This window comes from Pelobates fuscus, chromosome 2, assembly GCF_036172605.1.
Source record: "Pelobates fuscus isolate aPelFus1 chromosome 2, aPelFus1.pri, whole genome shotgun sequence".
Classification (NCBI taxonomy): Eukaryota; Metazoa; Chordata; class Amphibia; order Anura; family Pelobatidae; genus Pelobates; species Pelobates fuscus.
In genome coordinates, this window is record NC_086318.1 from 181288960 (window position 1) to 181312948 (window position 23989).

Genomic DNA, 23989 nt, shown 5'->3' on the forward strand with positions numbered 1-23989 from the left:
GTCAGTCTTCCTTTTTGTTAAATGCTGCAGAATTTGTCAACTGTAAGTCTCAGCAGCCTCTCTTAGAGCGAGTTGAAAGTGTAATTCTGACCCACTTTATTATTACAAACAGTCGTGCAAGATTCATTGCTATTGTAGGAGACCTCTGCTGTGGCTTATTGAAAGCAATAAACACCATGGTTCAGTTTTAATATGACTAAAACACAATTGTTCGTTTTTTCCACCGGATTATTCACATTCCTGTTCAACATAAGCTAAGCCAGGCTTCCCCAAACGCCGGCCCTCCAGATGTTGCTTTACTACAACTCCCATGATTCTCAGCCTATTTCATTCACAGAATCATGGGAGTTGTAGTTCAGCATTATCTGGAGGGCCGGAGTTTGGGGAAGCCTGAGCTAATCAGTGGCCAAATAAGACATTTGCATAATTCTAGCTTATAGGAGCTGCTCTGAGTCACACAGGGAAAACTGCAGTTTGATCCGTTGCATGGTGTTTTCTAGTCCACTTAGTAGATGATTCCCTCAGGCTTGCAAAGTTTTATAAAAAAGATCAGCTCTTTAAACAAAATGACACAAACACTATTAAATAACCTTTCATGAGAACAGTATTTTTTATTGTTTGTGCAGCACATTCTGATCAAATGACATGCTTCCCGCCAACATGAAATACTAAAACACATCATAAAAAAAAGGTTTAATTCAGTAATAATCATTTCAGGAAATTTTCATAATAATCATTTCAGGAAATTTTCATAACAATTACAATTATGACAGGATATACAGTGCAAATTAACTTTCACTTATCACAATGCTGCCAATGACCTGCACTGCAGTAACGTACAGTGACCATAGAGTTCCACATGGAGCCAACAGAACACTACCTAGCTTGGAACCAAGCAGGTAGGTTCTAGCTCTGTATTTTAATATGCATCAATGGCATAACCATGAAACAGAGTTTAGGACATTCAGTCAGTGCATGAGGAGAGAAGTGAAGGTCATAAAGAAAAAAAGCTTGCTGGTTCAGGGACTGTTATCCTGAGCATGAAAGTTGTCATTGTAATCTGAATTTATTGGTAAAGGGACACTGTATTGTTAAAGGGACAGTTTATTGAAGTGGTCTGGATGCATGTTCCCAGGTCCCTTAACCCTGCAAAGATAATTATTGCACTTATTGGGAAGCTGCGATAATTACTATCCAGGGTTAACTCCACCTCTAATGGCAGTCTGCCAGACAGCCTCTAGAGGAACTTCCGGGTCGTTCGGCCACCTTTGATCGCCTGACGTCCTTATTACACTATGCATTAGGATCTCCAGCATCACCCGAAACCCAATAGGAAAGCATTGTAGAATGCTTCCTATGGGGCAATCCCTAATGCAAGCGCGGCCCCCTTGCCCTGTTGGGAGGAGCAAAGGCAGACCCCGAGCCAGAGCCATAAGGAAATCAGCGCGGTACTCAGGTAAGTCACAGAAGGGATTTTAACCCCTTCTGCTCCACGGTGAGGGGTGGGGGCACTATAGGGAGCTATAGTGCCAGGAAAACAACCTTGTTTTCCTGGCACTATAGAATCCCTTTAAGAATGGCAAACCATTCTATGATTTGTAAGGAAAAATATGCACATTTACTGTATGTATTTTTTTCTTCTTCACATGTTCTCTCTTTAAAGAACCTCAATCATATCTTGAAATAAAAAATAAAACAAAAAACTATGGTTTAGATATGAAATACACAAACATATATATTTTTTTTCATTATTCGTAAGTGCCTGACATTAAAGATCTGTACACTTTGACAATAAGAATATGATTGTCTTATGCACCACACAACATGATCCCATTATAAAAAAACACTACATACATTACAGGAAAGAAACAGGTAAATAGAAATAACACGCATAGGGGGAATATATTTCAGTTTAGGCATTAATGGTTTGTAAAAGACAGTTTTACTGAGTAACCAATACATGCAACATTATCAACTGCATCAGTGTGGTATTTTCTGAAATTATACACATTTCTTTCATCAATGTTTCCATGTAATATTGATCCCTGAGTACCCCTATCTAAGTCATAACTATAAAGTGCTATTCTAGTTTAACTTGTTTGAGATCCTTAGAGGGCTATAAATGCTACAGAGTAATAAGGCACTTCAATCGACTTTTAATAGGAACATTTGGTGGGATTATTTGACAAACTTTGGTCCATTCCCTTGATATAATCTGCACATATACATATAAACAAAAAGATGGTACTACCATTTGTTACAGGAACATATACCCTTGTAACCTACAAGGATTTAATACAAATATAAATGGCAAATATAATAAGAAAGTCAAAATAGTTAAATATTTCCCTTTTTAAGGAAGCCATACATGAAATTATAGCTTTATGATTCATTTTCTTACACTGTATATGAACAGTTTGTCTAATGTGTCTTTCAAAACAAAACTATGCTTTTACACATAATGTACTTCATTATCATAAAATGTGCATGTAAACAATTTCAAATAAAAAGGAATGTAGTTGTCCCAGAATGTTCCAAGGCATGTTGTGTTTTGAGCAGTCCAGGAAATAATCATGCTTTCTTTAGCCTTCATCTTCCTTCTTTTGACTTACTGCCCAGGTTTGCACAGTTCCACTGGCAAATATTGCAAAAAATATGGCTCCAAATATATTAATAGCAGCAGCAATGTAGAAAACAATCTGCCATTGTTCCACAGTGTTCTATATGAAATAAAATGGAGGGGGAAAAGCCATCACACACTAGCACAAACATTTTAAATAAAATTTGAATCATAAAAACAAACACTCCCCTCCAAAAAAAAAAAAAAAAACCAACAACCAAACACACAAAAATGGTTAACCGGTTAAACCTAAAACAAAAACAATATCACTCTATATAGAAAATGTTCGGACGGCTTCTTACTTACTGCATGGGTTAAACTTTTGGCAATAACAGGACCAACCATCCCAGGAATTGTGGCAAAGGTGTTTGTTATACCAAGAAGTAATCCTGCATAACTGTAAAATTAAAATAAATACATAAATAAAAATTTCAGAGGTTTTAGAACACGGCTGCAACACAAGTGTTAAAATATTAACTGTTAATTTTGAAAAGAACTGGATAGGCTCAGCATATTATGCAATAGCGTCTGGTTATTTCTAAACCAGAAGTTTCACAGGCACAGGATAAAAACAAACAAGAACATACAAGGCGCAAAAAAGGAAATGTAAGGTGCTAAACTGCTACCGAAAAGTTTAATGTGGAGGCACAAAGACCATGTTTTGGGTGATATGTCCTTTCTCAATGTACAATGCCCCAACATAAATGTTTGCACTTACCCATCATAAAGAAACCTCCACCCACAAAACACCACTGTCTCAGCAGGACACCATTGCCCATAGTCATTGTTGGGTTTATGATGGCAGGAGTGCACTGGCGTCGTTTTCCAGTAATGTAGCAAATCTTTTTCCAACTGCTCGTCCTCTTACCTGGATCCCTGCTGGGCACTAAGTCTCCTTGGCAACAGGCTTAAAGGGACACTCCAGGCACCCAGACCACTTCTGCCCATTGGAGTGGTCTGGATGCCAACTCCCACTACTCCTAACCCTGCAAGTGTAATTATTGCAGTTTGTTATAAACTGCAATAATTACCTTGCAGGGTTAACTCCACCTCTAGTGGCTGTCTACTAGACAGCCACTAGAGGGAACTTCCTGACTCATAGCAAAGATTTTCTTTGCTAGAGCGTCGCTGGACGTCCTCACGCTGTGTGAGGACCTCCAGCGTCGCTCAATTCCCCATAAGAAAGCATTGAAAATCTTTTTCAATGCTTTCCTTAGGTCTCCCCGGCCGGTGGGCGGGATCGGTCTCGCCCACTGGCCGACGGAGTCAGAAGGAGGAGCGGCGCGAAGGAGGAAGCAGCGACGAGGGACATTAAAAGGCCTTAAGATTTATCTTAAGGCCTTAAGATTTAATTTGAAATGGCTAAAAATCGGTACATTTTAGCTAAAGACTGCAAGCACAATTTAGAAATGACATTAAGGGGAGTATACATTGTGTGTAACATAACAGGCACACTTCAAGATGTACATGTAGCCAATTCATTGCAATTTGCCAGCTGTAATAAATCTCAACTGTTATGCACATCTATTGTTATTCAACTGAGCACTTTCAATGGGGAAACAAGGCTTACTCAGATTTTTACATAATAATTACACACATTAAGGGTCACTACAAATTGTCAAAAGCATAAAACAGATATGCCAAAACAAAATTTCTGGTAATAAAAACCAATGGATGTAGAATCATTCATATAAGTATATTAAAGGAGATTAATTATGAAGCAATACTCACGATGGTGCAATGTCTAGATGATTTATGTTGTATCCTGACACACTAAACCCACCAAGTGTAGTTGATAATGTAAGAAATGCGACCGCCAGTTTATAGTTACAACCTGTGTAACCAGCTGCTAATAAAAATAAAGCTGGTCCAATCATTCCTAAAAAGTTAGTAAAAAACAAAAACCAAAAACAACAGATTATTAACGACTCCAAAGAGAAGGAAGAAGACACTCAAAATGATACATACCTACACATGTGACATACCTACACATGTGACATTGTGTTCAAAGAAAAATTCTCAGGCACTCACTGTGATAAATCAGGCAGATTTATTGGACACTGCAACGTTTCGACCTGTAGCCAGGTCTTTATCAAGGATATTGTGTTGGCACAGCACAATGAAAGGGACACTAACCAGCAAAACATGTTTTGCTTAATTAAGTAGTGTTGGCATATATATTATGTCCACGCAGTCTAACTGGCCAATTTTATAGCACTTAGGAGTTAAATAACTGTTCATACAGCCCTAGCCTCACCTCCACTGACAGACTCACACAGCCTCCCTACAAAATTCCTGTAAAAAGAGATGTATTTTTTAAACTTCCCTTATCGCACAATGCGTTTAATTTAGAAGTTCTTATCTCCTGTGCTATTAATTGCTTGCTAGAACCTGACACAGCTTTGTGTGTGGTTAAAGTTCCAGAGAAGGAGATAAGAAGTAAACACTCTGTAAAATGAAACTTTTTTTTCCCTCCGTATAGTGGCAGTACTTACAAGTGGGATGTTCCTTCCGGTGTTGGACAAGAAGCTCCCCCTTCTTTGAATAATATAGCTGTGCTCCGCCTGCTGCCTCCATATAACCTGCAAGATTGAATCACCCGCCAGTTCTTCTTGTCCCGGCAACGGGACGGACAGGTTCCCCAGTTCAGGTGGAGAGGTGCGATCAGCACAGGCTGCTGATCGAGGAGGTAATTGCCCGATGGTTCCCCGGGTGGGAACTGAGTGGCGCAGTACTTCCGGTCTAGCGTTACGGAACGCGACCGGGTACTTCCCTTTTTGTGGCTGCTAAGATGAGTTCCCGGGCGGTCCTCCTCGATTGCTTTTCGCATGCGCACAGTGGTGGAACGCACGCCGGGAGGAGTTTGCGTTCCACCAAACACGGAATCGCGCAACTGCGCATGCGCGAAACCGGGTTTTTTTGGCGCCAAATTTAAAAATTAAATTTTTTTTTTTTGGTATATAAACTGTGCAGAACCTTGCTGACCCCAAGGGTGGGTGTACAGCTCTGGTTCTCCGTGTCACCAGCCCTCCTGCACGGACTTTAGTTGATTTAAGGTGAGATTTTATGAATCTCTCCTTTTATTCATCTATTATTTTGCATGCGTCTATTTATAGGTCTATCTATTTCTATTTCTATTGAAACATTTTTTGTTTGATCCACAGATATGTCCAGTCCTATTCCCCCGGACAAAGCGGATAAGGACAAGATGTCAGCATCTGTCCCTAAAAAAGCCACAAGCAAATCTAAGCACTTATGTTGTCTGGAATGTGCTGTACCTCTGCCTGACGGATGTCGCAAAAAGACGTGTAATCAGTGCTCTGTGGAATTGCTAGAGAAAGCTAAGCAGACTGATATGGCATCCTTCCTGGGCTGGTTCCAGGAAAATTTGTCCCAGACGTTTGAGTCTTTTAAAGATTCTGTGAAGCAAGAGCCGGCTATACAAGAGAAGCCTAAGAAACGTAGAAGGAATAGATCTCCTTCGGTGTCTGACGTTTCTTCGGGAGAATGCTCTATTTCTTCGCCTTCGGATATTTCCAGCCTAGCTTCCAGTGTGGAGGAGGGCTTCCCACCAGAAGAGCTGAAAAATTTTATTAAGGAAGTAACATCAGCTATACAAGAAACGCAACCTACCAAGGGTAAGGTTAAAGGTTTCCCGATGCCACCTAAAATCTTGGATCTCCTTCATAGAGAATGGAAGAATCCTGAAAGACGTGCATTTATTTCCAAACAATTTAAACTGTTGTTTAAACTACAGTCGGAAGAAAAGTGGGAAGATCTTCCTAAAGTAGATATTCAGATTGCCCAGCTATCTAAGAAAACCACTATACCCATTGGCGAAGTCTCAGGACTCAAAGACCCAATGGATAAACGAGCCGAAACTTCATGTAGAAGAATATTTCAGGCCGCAGGGTACCAATGCAGAGCCGGTATTGCAGGTTCAGCGGTTCTCAGGGCTCAGAGCGTTTGGCTACAATCCCTGGAAGAATCTCTTATGGGAAAATCAGATGCAGATCCTTCCCATCTTATGTTCCTACTGAAATTATCTAATGAATTTCTTTTGGATGCCTCTGATGAGTCTATGCGTTTAGCAGCAAGAATCATGGGATTGTCGTCAGTGGCCAGAAGAGCTCTTTGGCTACGTACATGGACAGCAGATTCAGCGTCCAAGGCTGCCTTGTGTGAATTACCCTTTGAGAGGAACAAACTATTTGGAACACCTTTGGAAGACATTATTAAACAAATGTCAGACACAAAGAAAGCCCTACCTCTGGAATCAAGATCACAGGGTTATAAACGTTTTCAGTATAAGGGTCAGCGGTCCTTTCGTTACCAAGGGCGGTTTCGAAGGTTTCAAAAACAGGGTGGAAACAGCAGCCAGTGGTCTAGACATGAATCCAACAGGCAAGACAAAAAGAGGAAGTTTTGACGCCAAAAGAGTGGGAGGACGCCTTCGGTTCTTCGCCCAAGAGTGGAAAAAGAGTACATCAAATGGGTGGATTATAAGAACGATTTCAGAAGGTTACAGAATAAAGTTTTCAACAAAACCACAACCTTCCTTCCTACTATCAGACTATCCTTCAAAGAAAAAAACAGAAGCACTCCTAACAGAAGCTCTTCTTCTTTTAAGAAAAGATGTGGTAGAGAAGGTACCCAAACGTTGGGAATTTCAGGGGGTTTACTCCCGCCTGTTCCTGGTTCAGAAACCAGACGGATCCTTTCGGCCAATACTAGACCTAAAACAAGTCAACACCTGCATACCGTACCAGAAGTTCCGCATGGAAAGTATTCTGTCTGTAACGCACATTTTACAAAAAGGAGATCACATGGCAAAGTTAGATTTAAAAGATGCTTATCTACATGTACCGGTTTCAGAATCTTCCCGGAAGTTTCTCAGGTTTGCGGTTCTTACAATAAAGCGAAGGATTCTCCATTTACAATTCAAGGCTCTACCCTTTGGCCTGTCTTCAGCTCCTCGAGTTTTTACGAAGATCCTGGCACCCGTAGCAGCAGTCTTACGTCTGAAAGGTATCTCGATTGTTCCATACCTGGACGATTGGTTCTTGAAAGCCAAATCGAAACAACTGCTAGAATATCATCTCAGGATTACGATGAAGGTTTTAAAAGATCACGGTTGGATCCTGAACCTGGAAAAATCCAAGTTGAATCCGTCACGGAGTCTGGAATTCTTGGGTCTTCAGGTAGAATCACAGTCCCTGTCTCTGTTTTTACCAATAGAGAAACAAAGGAGGATCTTAAAAGCCGTATTAAAGCTGCAGCAAAACCTAAGCTCAATCAGGGATGCTATGAGTTTGCTAGGCCTCCTCACTTCTGCAATCCCAGCAGTGGCTTGGGCAAAAGCAGAATCAAAACCTTTGCAATGGGACATTCTTTCACAATGGACTCGAAAACAGGAAGATCTAGACTCTCCCTTCCACTTATCCGCAAAGGTGAAAAAACAGCTAAACTGGTGGAGAGACAGGAGCAACATTTCAAAAGGCCTATCTTTTGCACAAAAACAGTGGATTACGATAACCACAGATGCTTCCCAGACTGGTTGGGGCGCCCATCTCGGTTCTCAATTCCATCAAGGTCTTTGGAACAAGGAAGAGGCAGGCGCTTCCTCAAATTTCAGGGAATTACTAGCGGTCTGGGAGGCACTGGTGTCTTTCGGTTCAGTCATCGCCAATCGGTCGGTGAGGATACAGTCGGACAACGCCACCACTGTGGCTTATTTAAATCGCCAAGGAGGCACAAAGGTAAAAGCTCTCCAAAATCTCTGCTACCGTATAATGTCTTGGGCCCAAACCAATCTTCTTGCAATCTCAGCTACCCATATCAAAGGGTCTCTAAACATTATTGCAGACGACCTCAGCAGAAATCATTGGTCTCAAGCAGACTGGGCACTATCAAACCAGGTTTTCTTGGAGCTAGTTTCCCGCTTCGGCAGGCCAGAGATAGACTTGTTGGCGACAAGGAGAAACCGGAAAGTGCAGAGATTCGCTTCCCTCCAAGCAGGAGACTACCCAGATGTCCTAGACGGTCTGTCGATCCCTTGGAACTTCAACATGGCTTATATTTTCCCGCCTGTCGCTCTTATTCCCCGGATTGTTCAGAAGATAAGATGGGAGAAGGCAAGAATTCTAGCAGTCCTGCCCTTCTGGCCAAACAGAAGTTGGTTCTCAGAAGTGGAAAATATGACCATATCACGTTGGTCTCTCCCGATCTCTTCCACCATATTAGAGAATGTGACTCTTCCAGTAGAAACCCTGGAAATGTTTCGCCTGACAGCATGGTTGCTGCAAGGATGATCCTTCAGGGTCATGGTCTCTCAGAACACTTATGTGACGTTTTGTTATCCTCTGTCCGCTTGTCCACTTCGAAAATCTATTTCAGAGTCTGGGTGAAATTCAGAGCCTGGTGTTCTCTTCGAGGTTCGGATCCTGCCAGTACGTCTATCCCGGAAATCCTTTCTTTTTTACAGGATGGTTTTGAAGCCGGCCTAGGGGTCTCTACACTCAAGGGCCAAATTTCGGCTCTAAGTCACTTCCTGGTTCGTGACATTGCCTCAAACATACTTGTCCGAAGGTTTGTTAAGTCCATACGGTTAAAAAGGCCTCCCAGATTAGTGTCTTTTCCTACCTGGGATTTGTCTCTGGTTCTTCAAGCCCTTTGTGAACCTCCGTTTGAACCATTGATTAAGGTCCCCATCAAGCTACTAACCTTCAAGACGGCTTTCCTGGTGGCTATCACCTCCGCTAGGAGAATTGGTGAGATCCGAGCTCTATCATCTTCTCCGGAGTTCACCATATTCCATCAGGAAAAGGTGGTCCTGCACCCCAGGCCTTCTTTTTTTCCTAAAGTTATCTCTAGGGCTGCGATTAACCAACCTATTATTCTGCCGTCCTTTTGTCAATCTCCTACATCGGATCTGGAAAGAAAGTGGCATTTCCTGGATGTTAGAAGATCCCTGAAGATCTACCTTCAGAGGACTCAAGGGTTTAGATCCTCAGATCATCTCTTTGTCTACTTTCAAGGCAAGTACAAGGGTCGTGCTGTTTCCGGACCCTCTCTGGCTAGGTGGCTTACAGATACCATCAAGTTGGCTTATCACTCCAAAGGGATTCCTCTCAGATTCCCGTTGAAAGCTCATTCCACTAGGGCTATGGCAACCTCCTGGGCTGAAAGAGCAGCAGCATCACCTGAAGACATCTGCAAAGCGGCTACTTGGTCTTCATTGCATACATTCATCAAGCATTATAGGCTGGACATATTTTCATCTTCTGAGGCTGCTTTTGGGCGTAAGGTGCTGCAAGCTGTGGCCTGCTGAGTCCCCACCCTTTGTTGTATGCAGGGTTCTTGCTATATCCCACTTGTAAGTACTGCCACTATACGGAGGGAAAAACAGTAATTTTACTTACCGTAAATTCCTTTTTTCTTAGTATAGTGGCAGTACTGGGTTTCCCTCCTCTTTCATTTGGATTAAATGTTTTTTGCATTAGTCTGTCTCCGTTTGGTTCTTTTTTATTACTGGCGGGTGATTCAATCTTGCAGGTTATATGGAGGCAGCAGGCGGAGCACAGCTATATTATTCAAAGAAGGGGGAGCTTCTTGTCCAACACCGGAAGGAACATCCCACTTGTAAGTACTGCCACTATACTAAGAAAAAAGGAATTTACGGTAAGTAAAATTACTGTTTTTATGAAGGCTGCATGAGTCCCAGCCACAAAGGTGTTGCTTGGGCTGCATAATCAAAGTGATTTAACTGCCTTAACAACAGAGAATTGTGCAGTGAGTTTGTAGGAATATAATCTGTACACCAAAACCGCTGATTATGCTATAGTTGTTTTAGTGCTTTAACTATCCTGAGTAGATTTTTACAAAAAGATCTAGACACAGTGAAATGCATGCATAGATTCCTCTTTGTGGTTGTCAGACCACAAGGTAAATCTGCACTGGGAGAGAAAATAACTTTTGTTCTTAAAAGTAGATACAAAAATATATCATACTAATTTTTCAACATTCAGGGTCATAATTAGCACAGTAGACATCACCATTGAAATTGGAAAAACATTGATGCGATAGTTGATTTCTGATACATTTAGATTTTGGTATGAACATGCTATGAGTGAAGTAAAATAAGCAATTGTTTTTGACAACACTGTTGTCCATAAGGTTTGCAGAAAAAGGCTATAGTGTAAAGAGATTGAATTATAGTAAACATACTGACAAAATGCAACATAAGAAAACCAAGTTAAAGCTATGAACATGCACGGCACAAATCTACAACCAAATGTTTTACTAACCTATTGTGTTAAATATTTTCCGTACTGCTACAGTAGAATAGTTTAATTTCTCCCTCATGTAGTCTGCAATAAGACCAGTAATATTCATAAAGACCCAGCATCCAAAGTAAGGCAGCGCAGAGAGAAAGCCATTCTGCAGGAAAATTAATAAACGCACGTTATAGATTGAAATAGAACTGAACTTCCATTTAAAAAAAATAAAAATACTTGCTGTGGCAAACTCCCCCCTCCAAGTGAGTTTGCCACGAGCTCCTGGAGGAGCCTGCTTGCCAGCCTCCTGCCCACGGACTATGGGCCCTGCAGGGAAACCTGTAAAAGACCACCGAACTTCACAGACCGTTAGCCCGGATTTCATGGAACTGTTTTGGGCATAGGACCATGTGCACGGTTAGTACAAATTATGACTTCCAGGAAATTCCTGAACCCCTGTACAGATCTGGATGATTTTTGGATATGTTGGTCACCAAGATCAGGGCTTTCAGGGGATGTAACATTATATGGGGATATCATTTGTTTTGGGGTACTTTTGGGACTTTTTAGAAAAGTATGTTTTTTCTGTGCTTGGAGATAATTGGATTAGAATTAGTACAGTTACTGATCCAATTATCTCCCAAGCAGAGGAGAGTGAATGTGTGTCATGTGTGGGAGTGCCTTACATTGTAAATGTGTTATTGGTTTGTAAGTTTGTGTCTCTGTCTCCAACAAGGTCCATATTGGAAACATGGAAAAATGGGGACTGGAGCCACAGGTTGTGAGACAGCCTTCACCTATGCCAGTTGCTCTCTGGCGAGCTCCAGACTGTCAAGATGAGTTGCCACGACAATGCTACAATACTACAAAATTTTGGGGATCATGAAAACATCCTGCACCCAGCGGAGGTGGAAACTAGAGTACCACCGGATCACCAGAGAATGTACTGCTCCCTCTCCCAGGTCAGAGGTAAGAAGCAGGGAAGGGGAAATATATATTTAATTATAAAAATTAAAACCCTGATCTCCTCTCATCCTATTCCAAAAATCCCTCCACACACACACTGCATCCATTATATACACACACACAGCATCCCTTACACTTCAACACAAACAGCATCACTATGGGCAGAATCCAGAGTCCATCCCCAGACGATCTGCTGTGTGAGGGGCCCCAAAATTTCTGATGGCAGTTCTGCATATATAATCAAATATGTATAGAGAAACATATAGACATTACCTACCTCTTGTGCATTAAAACGCAGGATATCATTCATGTATGTGGGCAATAATGTGAGCAAAGTATAAAAGGTCCAGTTATAAGAAAAGTGAGCTACGACAATAGCCCACAATGGCACGGATTTGATTATTGCACAAACAGGTACAGAATTCTGCTGAGAAAGCTGCAAAACAAGAGCAGAATATTTACAGGTGACATTAAGGATGTAACAGTAAGTCATATTTCTGAAAGTGAACTTAGGGGTAAGTAGGAAATAAATCATCAGTTGCAATAACTTAACCCCTTAGTGACCAGGCCGTTTTTCTAAATTCTTGCCGCTGGGACCAAGAATCTTTTCACATTTCTGCGGTGTTTGAGTTTAGCTGTAATTTTCCTCTTACTCATTTACTGTACTCACACATATTATATACTGTTTTTCTCGCCATTAAATGGTCTTTCTAAAGACACCATTATTTTCATCATATCATTTAATTTACTATAATAAAAATAAAAAAATATGATGAAAAAATTGAAAAGAAACAAAACACACTTTTTAAAACTTTGACCCCCAAAATCTGTTACGCATCTGCAACTGCCAAAAAACACCCCTGCTAAATAGTTTCTAAATTTTGTACGGAGTTTAGAAATGCCCAATGTTAGCATGTTCTTAGCTTTTTTTGGAACGTTATAGGGCTATAAGTACAACACTTTGCTATTTCTAAACCGATTTTTTTCAAAATTAACGCAAGTTACATTGTAACACTGATATCTGTCAGGAATCCCCGAATAACCCTTCACATGTATACATTTTTTAAAAGAAGACAACCTAAGGTATTAAACCTGGGGAATGTTGAATCTTTTCTTAAAGTTCTTAGTACATATATTTTTAAATTGCTATGTGTCTCAAAAAATCACTTATTATTATTTTTTTAATTTGGCATAGATTTGTGGTAAAATGCAAAGACATGAAAGCCGGGTCATTCGGTACTTGCCCTATTTGAACAGTGGTACCCCAGATAGCTATGCCATGGAGCTCATTCGTATAACGAAAGACTTTGGCTCTATGGCAATTGAACTGTTACAGCATTCACATGGTTCCGGTCCGGCTGTTTACGGCATTCATATGGTTTCCTGTTCGGGTGATTGGTGTCTTCAGTAGCTGCCTGTATATCTGGAAGGGAATATCTCCTAAACGGCTGTTAACCCCTTTTATGCCTGGGGGTGCCATTACAGAGGGATCAGTAGGCCCACACACAGACACACTACCCATCACTCACACACTGCAAACTCCACAAACACAGAGCACCCCTCACTCACACACACAGCACCCTTCACAAACACACATACCACCTTTCACTCACACACACAGTACCCTTCACAAACACATTGCACCGTTCACACAGAGCTGGAGTAAAAAAAACATTTTTTTAAATTATTATTTAATAACCTTTATGTCCCCTCTCCCCTCTGCTTACCTTTTTCTGAGGGAGGGGGGCATTGCCCTGGTGGTCCGGTGGAGATGAGCAGCACGAGTCTGCTTGCAGCTCCTCTGTCTGCAGGCAGAGTTCAGTCCTCCCGCGAGATCCTCTGTAACCCGCAGCAACACTCCGAATTGCCAAACTTGCGGGATGAACGTTCCTCCTCCCGGCTCCTCTTTACCTCCCTCTCCTGCAGCCTGCCTGTCATTCGGTGAGGGAGATTTTTGATCTCCCCACCGGCCCATGAAGGCAAACACAGCATGGCGGCGCTCGGATCCATGGCCATCGCGGTCCACTGGGCAATTGCCTGGTTTGCCCAATGACCGGGTTCCCAGTCCGCGGCCGCCATTACCGAAAAAAAATTTGTGTCAATTTTTTGTGTAACCCCTGGGGCACTGAATTGTACCCCTGGGGGTACGGGTACCACAGGTTGGGAACCCCTGCCCTAGGGTGCCTACTTTTAAAAAATATATGGTTTGATGGGAGTAAATTACATTGGCTGGCTTAAAAAATGTCCCAAATAGGACATGGGTGCATGAAGACCAGCTGTGAAAATTCCAAGCTGGAAAACTGGAATGCACACCCTCTACATAAGGTCTTTTAGCCCCCAGAGAACCCGACACACATATACATTTGTGGTATCACTGTACTCTGGAGATGTTGCTGAACACCAATTATTTTTTTTTTTTTTTTTAATTTTGCATATATTGGTGGTAAAATGATTGTATGAAAAGAGTCAAAGGGTTATTCAGGGAATCCTGACAGATAGTGTTACAAGGTAACTTTTGTTAATTTTGAGAAAAAAAAATGGTTTGGAAATAGCAAAGTGCTACTTGTACTTATTGCTCTATAACTTTACAAAAAAGACCTCCCTACAACGCCTGTGCATGCTCCTGATGAGATGGCGGATGGTCTCCTGAGGGATCTCCTCCCAGACCTGGACTAAAGCATCTGCCAACTCCTGGACAGTTTGTGGTGCAACGTGACGTTGGTGGATGGAGCGAGACATGATGTCCCAGATGTGCTCAATTGGATTCAGGTCTGGGGAACGGGCGGGCCAGTCCATAGCATCAATGCCTTCGTCTTGCAGGAACTGCTGACACTCCAGCCCCATGAGGTCTAGCATTGTCTTTGATTAGGAGGAACCCAGGGCCAACCGCACCAGCATATGGTCTCACAAGGGGTCTGAGGATCTCATCTCGGTACCTAATGGCAGTCAGGCTACCTCTGGTGAGCACATGGAGGGTTGTGTGGCCCCCCAAAAAAATGCCACCCCACACCATTACTGACCCACTGCCAAACCGGTCATGCTGGAGGATGTTGCAGGCAGCAGAACGTTCTCCACGGCGTCTCCAGACTCTGTCACGTCTGTCACATGTGCTCAGTGTAAACCTGCTTTAATCTGTGAAGAGCACAGGGCGCCAGTGGCGAATTTGCCAATCTTGGTGTTCTCTGGCAAATGCCAAACGTCCTGCACGGTGTTGGGCTGTAAGCACAACCCCCACCTTTGGACGTCGGGCCCTCATACCACCCTCATGGAGTCGGTTTCTGACCGTTTGAGCACATTTGTGGCCTGTTGAGGTCATTTTGCAGGGCTCTGGCAATGCTCCCTCCTGTTCCTCCTTGCACAAAGGCAGAGGTAGCGGTCCTGCTGCTGGGTTGTTGCCCTCCTACGGCCTCCTCCACATCTCCTGATGTACTGGCCTGTCTCCGGGTAGCGCCTCCATGCTCTGGACACTACGCTGACAGACACAGCAAACCTTCTTGACACAGCTCGCATTGATGTGCCATCCTGAATGAGCTGCACTCCCTGAGCCACTTGTGTGGGTTATAGACTCCGTCTCATGCTACCACTTGAGTGAAAGCACCGCCGGCATTCAAAAGTGACCAAAACATCAGCCAGGAAAGCATAGGAACTAAGAAGTGATCTGTGGTCACCACCTGCAGAACCACTTCTTAATTGGGGGTGTCTTGCTAATTGCCTATAATTTCCACCTGTTGTCTATCCCATTTGCACAACAGCATGTGAAATTGATTGTTACTCAGTGTTGCTTCCTACGTGGACAGTTTGATTTCACAGAAGTGTGATTGACTTGGAGTTACATTGTGTTGTGTAAGTGTTCCCTTTATTTTTTTTTGAGCAGTGTATTTAAGCACGAGTGGGCAGATTTTGGGGAGTATAGTTAGAAAAGGTGTTTTTTTTTATTTTCTCATATTCTATAAATTTTTTTATAGTAAATTATATATGAGATGATGAAAATAATGGTATTTTTAGAAAGACCATTTAACGGCGATAAAAACGGTATATAATATGTGTGGGCACAGTAAATGAGTAAGAGGAAAATTACAGCTAAACACAAACACGGCAGAAATGTAAAAAACAGCCCTGGTCCTTAATGGTAAGAAAATGTTAAAACTGTCTGGTCACTAAGGGGTCAAAGAAGACTATTGCATTCTGTGAGCCATTTAGTGAATAAGTGAGTGAGCTGGATGTTGTATGAATTGGCCCCAGCAGCACCCTTACAATGTATGCATGTTCAGGTGAGTGCAGCCCATGTGGCTTTATATACAATGTATATTCCAACATGAGCAATTACAGCAGTATTAACTAATCTTCCTCCTAGAGTGACATCCTTGTCCCATTGGCAATAGTGTGACTTCCGAGAGGAGGTGGAATTATCATCATCAGTGGGTGAATGAAAGGGGAAAATATGTAAACACAAATTAGATTAAGTTAGTGGCAAATAAAAATAATGCAGATTTTTTAAAGTACATTTCTACTACCTTAACAGTAATTAGTAATTGTTCACTGTTAAAGTCCTGGATTACAAAGGCAAATATATATTTTGTGATCGTGAATATATGATTGAAGTGATATGATATAATTATGTACCTATTTTAGTCTGCTGTATTATGTAATTTGCTTTGTATCTGCTAGGGGGAAATCGAAACTGCTGGCAACAACGCAAGTGAAAGTGTGTTACTTACACCAAGCAAGCTGAAAACAAACAATTGTCATCAGTGTTGTTTCATGTGGTCCCACAACCCCCTCTAGTGGTTGCATAGAAGATGTGGACACAGAGTCTCATTTTTTGTGAACCACAGACATTTAATAATAATAATAAAAAAAAAAAAGGGTTGTTCACTAAACTGGAAATTGTACATAATAAGAGAAATAAATTTGAAAAGATTTACAAATATTAGGATAAAGTAGGTAACTTCATAATAATTCTCCAATTCACAAACCTTTCCAGGTCAAGTGCTTAAATTTGAAGCTCCCTTCTAAATTTCCCACAGTTCAGTTTTACTAACAGACACAGCACGTCTGAAACAAACAAACAAAAAACAAATCTCTAATCTCTAAGGGTCCATCACCTTTCACTTTTGTCATGGGTCTGTCACCTGAATGTTTGCATTATTTGATGCAAGGCCTCTGGAAAAACAGGGACTGGTCAGTTACTTTGATAAGATTGATCTTATCTTACCATATGCCAATTCCCTTGAAGAAGTCATAAAGCGATAAGTCAGAAATATTATGGACAGTTTAATTTTTATATGTGGTACAGGTGAGATGACTACAATCTAGGACAGGGATAGGCAACCTTCAGCACTCCAGATGTTTTGGACTACATCTCTTGCAATGCTCTTACACCCATAATGCTGGCAAAGCTTCATGGGAGGTGTAGTCCAAAACATCTGGAGTGCCAAAGGTTGCCTATGCCTTAAGGATGTCACGACTGGTTTTCTTTCTTGCACATTGAGACATTTAAAGTGAACTTGCATTTCACTCAACTAGATTTGAACTATTCTCCCACAATATGCCAATCTCTAGACAAAACCTGTTAAACAGCTGCAAATTGTCTTGTAACATGACTAATTTTTGTTATGTCTTCACAAATATGTCTATGTGGCTACGCAATTCAAAAATAAAAAAATATATATAACGCACACATATATCGAAACATACTTTCTCCGTGGTGATCTGGTCACTTTGAATCTGTAAGGTCTTGTAGTTTATAGATCTGAGACAACTTCAATTAAACACACCGTGCCTGCATGCCTGGTAATACCTTGGACTATGCACTATGGACTACATGCACTATGACTTTGTTAACACCTTGATTTTTTGGTCAGGTATTTTCCAACTCACAAAGACCACTTTTGAATTTGGAGAATTTTCCAAAATAAGCTATTTTGGCTTACAATTTAAGTCACACTAAGGCACTAGATCAGGTATTAAATGGGAAAGGGGTACTGTAGTAATAACAATTCTTACTTAAGCAGTAAGATTAAAACCAAAACAAAACTGTACCGTTTCCTTAACAGCAGTTGACAGACTTATTAAAGAGACACCAGAACAACTACAGCTTATTGTATTTGTTCAAGTAAGTATAATCAGTCCCTTAAGGCTTCTTGCACTAAACACTGTCTTTTCAGAGAAAATGCAGTGTTTACATTACACCCTAGTGATAACTCGCCACTCCTCAGATGGCTATTAGAGGTGCTTCCTGGGGCAGTGCTGCACAGTGTGCAGGACTGCAATTCAGTGTCTTCACCCTCTGCATGCAGACAATGAACTTTCCTCATAGAGATGCATTGATTGGGATCTGGGATGACTGAAAGTAATTTCATTGCTTCTGACATTGTTCACATTGTGAGAAAACAAAAAAACGTATATTTCCCTTGGTAAAGTCATGAGTACTCTGTTCTTTCTGGTCCACAGCACAGTGGTTAAAAGTTGTTTTTATCCTACAGTAGGATACCAAGTGGTAGGTCTGCCCAGGGTTACAACATTCGCTGTAGTGTAGTCATAAAGGTTAGTGGCAGAGACTAAGGCTCTCAGCAGTAGTGTGAGTGAGCGGGGATGTTATTTAACGTTGGGCTCAAAATTTCCCCTCATGACTAACCATTGGCAATCAGTAGCCCTGGATAATATGCAATAAACCACCAAGCTTGCAGTGGATAGTAACTTTTGAGTTCTGGCTAGCAGTGTAGGACTTCAAATTCTAATCCCTGCTGTAATATCCCACCCTCTTTTCACTCAGCTTGCATGCTGTTTTCATGGAACGCTTTGATAGATAGGACAGATGATCATGCACAGCCTTTGCTGCAGCACTATATTAGTAGGTGGGAGTGTGGGATGTCACAGAGGAGGTAAAGCGGTCAGGATACACAAGGCAGTGTGTGTGTGTGTGTGTGTGTGTGTAAAAATATACACACAAAGTTGTGAAAGGAATGCTGAGACACAAACATTAACAATTCCTCACTGGTGGCAAATAACATAGGTGTTGATCTATTCTATCAAGTTTCTCTGTGAAGTGTAGCAATAGAGCTTAACAGTTACTTACTTGGTTATGTAGAGTTGACAGAATGTACTGTTTTTCAGAATCGGTAATTGATTTGTGTACCTGTGGTGTGTCACTTACAACGAAGAGCCACATTATAAACCATAAAACACCCACTGCACCTGTAAAGACAATGTATAGTAATAAAAAAAAAAAAAAAATAATAATAATCATTTAAAACAAAATTAAAAGTGATATAAATACATTTATGTATTATTTGGTAAATATGAAAGCGGCAAAATTCTCACGTAGAAGTCTGATTATTATGCTCAGGCACATTATGCCACCATTTTCTGCCTAAGAGTCAGAAAAAAAGCATACAAAATCGCATATTGTTGTGTCTTGCTTTCTCATATATTATAGGTTTCATTTATTCATTTTACTATTTTTGTCTGCTCTGGCTTTACCTTTAAGTATTAGGGTGATAACTATGAACATGGTTTTAAAGGATGGAATTGCATGAAGTCATCTTGCACCCATAGGACATTATGGCAAACCACAATTCCGGATGTTTAAATGTATGATGGGGATTGTGGAATTCCATGGGTCTTATTTAGGCCAAACAGCCATTATTAGCAACAACCATTTTGAAAAACGAGGAAGAAATCACCAGGTTATATTATCCTCTAATTTATACATTTGCTGGTGGTTTTCAAGCACAATGCATACATCAAATGTATACCTACCCAAAGGTGACTAAACTAAGGCAGATTGTGCAGTGGAACACTTCTTATTGCATGACAGTACACTGAAAATAATTATGGCAATATTCATATAAGTAACCGTTTGGACTGTGGTACGGGTTGATACTTGCCAAATATGTAGAACACGTAAGACCAGTCCATATAGTAGCATATCAGACCTGACAAAGGGAGCGATACAACAGTTCCAAGTTGAGCACCTAAAATTACAAAGGTGATAAAAAAGTGTGATAAAGTATCGTCTAAACCAAAAGTGTTACTTGGCAAGAATAGCAATGATAAGGTTAGTCCATAGCAGATAACATGGACCATAAAGACAGACTACAACACGGATTACTGAAGTAAAACTGAAGTAAAACTTGCCATACAGATCAAATTACGTCTCACACAATGCCCTGCCACATGTTGAAGAGATGTGGCCAGGAAAACATGGTGACTGGCAATAATAAATAGACCAGTAAGATCAGCTAGATAGAGTTCAGGAGGACTGTTTATGAACTTTTAAGTATTTTTAGTTAGTTTGCATGTTAGCATTTCTTTCTCATAACGCTCCCTTCATGCCACTCATTCATTTCAGGCATGGCGTTGCATTAATGGCCAGGTATCAGTCCAAGAAAGGAAGTAGAGAGAGAGTCAAAAGGAGACAGGTAATTATGTGAATGACACTGCGAGTGCAAGTGAAGTCTCTGGTCCCAAGAAATGACAAGGCTTAGCTCAAATGATAAATTTGAGGGAAATCAGATTGTGGAATATATTGTATACACACCTGCATATGAAAGACTTAAAAGTCTGCTTCGCTCTAATGGTGGGGCCCAATGTGACCACATTGCATGCATAGCTGGGAAGGTCACACCCTGTGGACATATGGAGAGCTTACATTAATTTTAGGGAAAATCAAAAGAAAATCATTTGCAATAAACAATAACAATATCAGTGGAATAAAAACAGTCAGAGTTGCTCAATCTACAACAGCTGTGGTAAACATATAAAGGCTTATTCCTTATGTAATTTTCTTCATGAAGTCCAGAATAACCACAAAGTCTTGAATATTTTTTGGTTAGAGCAGCTAGGAAAACAGATGTTCCCCTGAAAATTGGCATATAAATCAACATTTGGACATATATATTCTATTTTATGGTATGTTTAGTGAGAGTACAGTGTAGGAGTTGGTGTTTACCGACGGTGTAAAATAGTGGTTAATGTTAAAGGGACACTATAGTCACCTGAAGAACTTCAGCTTAACGGGGTTGTTCAGGTGAGTACAATAGATCCCTACAGCTGAAGTCATCAAACATAGTATCAGGACACAGCAGGCACTGTTAACGCACCTGCGGTGTTCTGTAGTAACCTCGGAGGCTGTCAGCAGCCAGAGCCCTCAGTGTGGGAGATAAGATCTCCTGCACACACAGCGTGGGGTCTGGCTGACAGGTTGAAGGCAGGAGGCTGGAGACCGAGCAGGAGGATCCACTGACTTCAAACAGTAAGTAAACTTATTTTAAAAGTAAGAGCGAGAGAGAGAGATATTGAGTGGGTAAAAGTGAGTGTAAGAGTGAAAAGAGAGAGAGAGAAAATGTGAGTGAAAGTCAGTGAGAGAATGCAAGCGAGAGCAAGTGCGAAAGCGAGTAAGTGAGAGAGAGTGAAAGTGAGAGAGAATGATAGAGACATTCAAATACATGAAGGGAAATAAACACAGTAAAGGAGGAGACTATATTTAAAAGAAGAAAAACTACCACAACAAGAGGCCATAGTCTTAAATTAGAGGGACAAAGGTTTAAAAATAATATCAGGACATATTACTTTACTGTGAGGGTAGTGGATGCATGGAATAGTCTTCCAGCTGGAGTGGTAGAGGTTAACACAGTAAAGGAGTTTAGGCATAAGGCTATCCCAACTATAAGATAAGGCCAGGGACTAAAGAAAGTATTTAGAAAATTGGGCAGACTAGATGGGCCAAATGGTTCTTATCTGCCGTCACATTCTATGTTTCTATGTAGAGTGAAAGTGAGTGAGCAAGAGAGAGAGAAAGTGAGTGAGCGAGAGAGTGAATGAGAGGGTGAAAGTGAATAAGTGAGTGAAAGAGTGAGTGAGAGTGAATGTGAGTGAGTGAAAGAGTAAAAGAGAGAGTGTCCTACAGATAGATATAGAGAGATTGATATAACAGACTGTAAGCTCGTTTGAGCAGGGTCCTCTTCAACCTATCGTTCCTGTAAGTTTTCTTGTAATTATCCTATTTATAGTTAAATCCCCCCTCTTATGATATTGTAAAGCGCTACGGAATCTGTTGGCGCTATATAAATGTCAATAATAAAAATATAGAGAAATAAAGAGAGATACATAATAGATAGATAAATATAGATAGAGATAGATAGATGAACATAGATGGATAGATAAATATAGAAAGATAAAGAGAGATACATATAGATGGATGGACACAGATAGATGGGTAGAGAGACATGGAACCTTAGTAGATCTCCAGTTTCTTGCCACCAATATTTTTGCAGCCATCAATATATGTATAACTAGTGCAGAGAATTGCCCAAAGATTTGATACATATTTAGATGCAGTAAGAAGATGCTCGGGAACAAATCAGTCTTGATATTAGTCCGCTTCTTTATTTTAATGGTAATCATACTCCAAAAAATAAATAATGACCCACACTCCCACCAGATATGCATCATCCCTCCATTATGAGAAGCACATCTCCAACATCGGTCAGGAATATTTAAATGCATTTTTGCTAGTCTACTTGGAGTTAAGTACTATCTATTAATGATCTTGAGATAAATTAAGACAATGTATATTGTTTGAAACAATAGCTATGGATATTTTCCAGTAATCGTAACTTCTATTCGTATGTTTTTCTTTTTCCCATTTATTTATTGTGAAACGAATAAGATTTACAGGATCTCTTTTATATAGATCAAGACATCGTTGACACCATTTATGTTTCTATTTTTACTATTTGTTCAAGTTTTACTTGTTTCTATGATTTGTCTTTAAGTAAATGATCATTAAAACAACCCTTTACCCTTATGTATTTAAAAATCTCTTTACTATCAATATTATATTCCATATTTAAAGAATGAAAGTCTTTAATTTAACATTTTCTACTATATCGTCGATTTCCTTAATACCAAGATTAATAAATTTCTGTATAATTAGGTCCATCATGTTACCATTTAATTGACATATAGGAAGACTAGTAATTATTTTATCTTGCGCATCTAGATCCTTTCTAAGCTTGTTCCATATAGTTAATATATTATTTAAAATTAGACTATTAGAGTTATAGCTATACCTAAATTTATTTTTACCTCTATATTTCCGGAGGTATATTTTTCCCTTTGTTATATAGAAATTGTTCCATTTTATACCATATTTGGTTCTTTGCAGTGTCAGATTGGGTGATAATTGCAATATTATATGCCTTCCATGTTTGATGTAACAGTGGAATTTCCAAGCCCCCTTGGTTGATATAACCGATTTAAACTTAAACATGGGCGTTTCCCTGCCCAAATTAACTTATTAAAAATCTATTGGACCAGGGACAACCAACTTTCTGGACAGTGTAGAGGTACCATACGGAAGAGATAGACCCACTTTGGATATATGTATGCTTTTATCATTAATTCTCCCCCACCATGATACCTCCACACTCTTCCATTTGTTGAGTGTTTTACTTGTATATTTCAATAAATTTAACAAGTTGTGTTCCATCATTCTAGTTTACTCGTTAGTAATTTCTATACCCAAGCACTCAAGAGAATTTTTAGTACAGTCAAAAACAAATTTTTCTGAGAATTTATTTTTTACGGTTTGTGATAAATTAAACGGGAGTGTTGCAGACTTATTTAAATTCAGTTTATATCATGAGTATAATGAGAACTCACTCACTTATGATATCCATCAACTCTTCCAAGGATATCAGAGGGTCTCTCAATGTGAGTATCATGTCATCTGCATACATTGTAAGTTTTATTGACTCTCCTGAAACCTCTACTCCTTTCATAGCATCTTTATCTCTTATTGTTATACTCGCAAGTGTTTCGCCAGTGTTTCTAGGTCATTAAATATAGTAGTGGGGAGGGTGGGCACCCCTGCCTTGTGCCATTCTTCAGCTGAAACCATTCTGAAGAAAAGCTACTCCCTACCTACTACTCTAGCAGTTGGATATGTGCCAAGGGCCATTATAGATCTAACAATATTACCGTGTAAACCAAAGCTGTGTAAAATACTCTCTAGAAAGTCCCACCTGACTGTCAAAAGCCTTCTCGGCATCTAATGACACTTTTTTTGATGCCATATCTGCCACATCTATAAGTCTCCTTATATTAGATGGTGGAGACCTAC

General features: G+C 40.4%; 1 protein-coding gene across 1 annotated transcript in view; it reads right to left on the bottom strand.

The window, feature by feature from the left end:
- Window positions 1–586: 586 nt before the first annotated feature.
- Window positions 587–23989, bottom strand: part of SLC17A5 (solute carrier family 17 member 5) — a 72869-nt gene continuing 49466 nt past the window's right edge. Inside the window, exons 4-11 of the mRNA XM_063442992.1 lie at window positions 20405–20492; window positions 19752–19838; window positions 18941–19059; window positions 12140–12298; window positions 10927–11059; window positions 4352–4499; window positions 2927–3017; window positions 587–2720 (exon numbers count right to left, since the gene is read on the bottom strand). Of these exons, the coding sequence (XP_063299062.1) occupies window positions 2583–2720; window positions 2927–3017; window positions 4352–4499; window positions 10927–11059; window positions 12140–12298; window positions 18941–19059; window positions 19752–19838; window positions 20405–20492 (963 nt within the window). The 3' untranslated portion in view covers window positions 587–2582. The remainder of the gene's footprint in view (window positions 2721–2926; window positions 3018–4351; window positions 4500–10926; window positions 11060–12139; window positions 12299–18940; window positions 19060–19751; window positions 19839–20404; window positions 20493–23989) is intronic.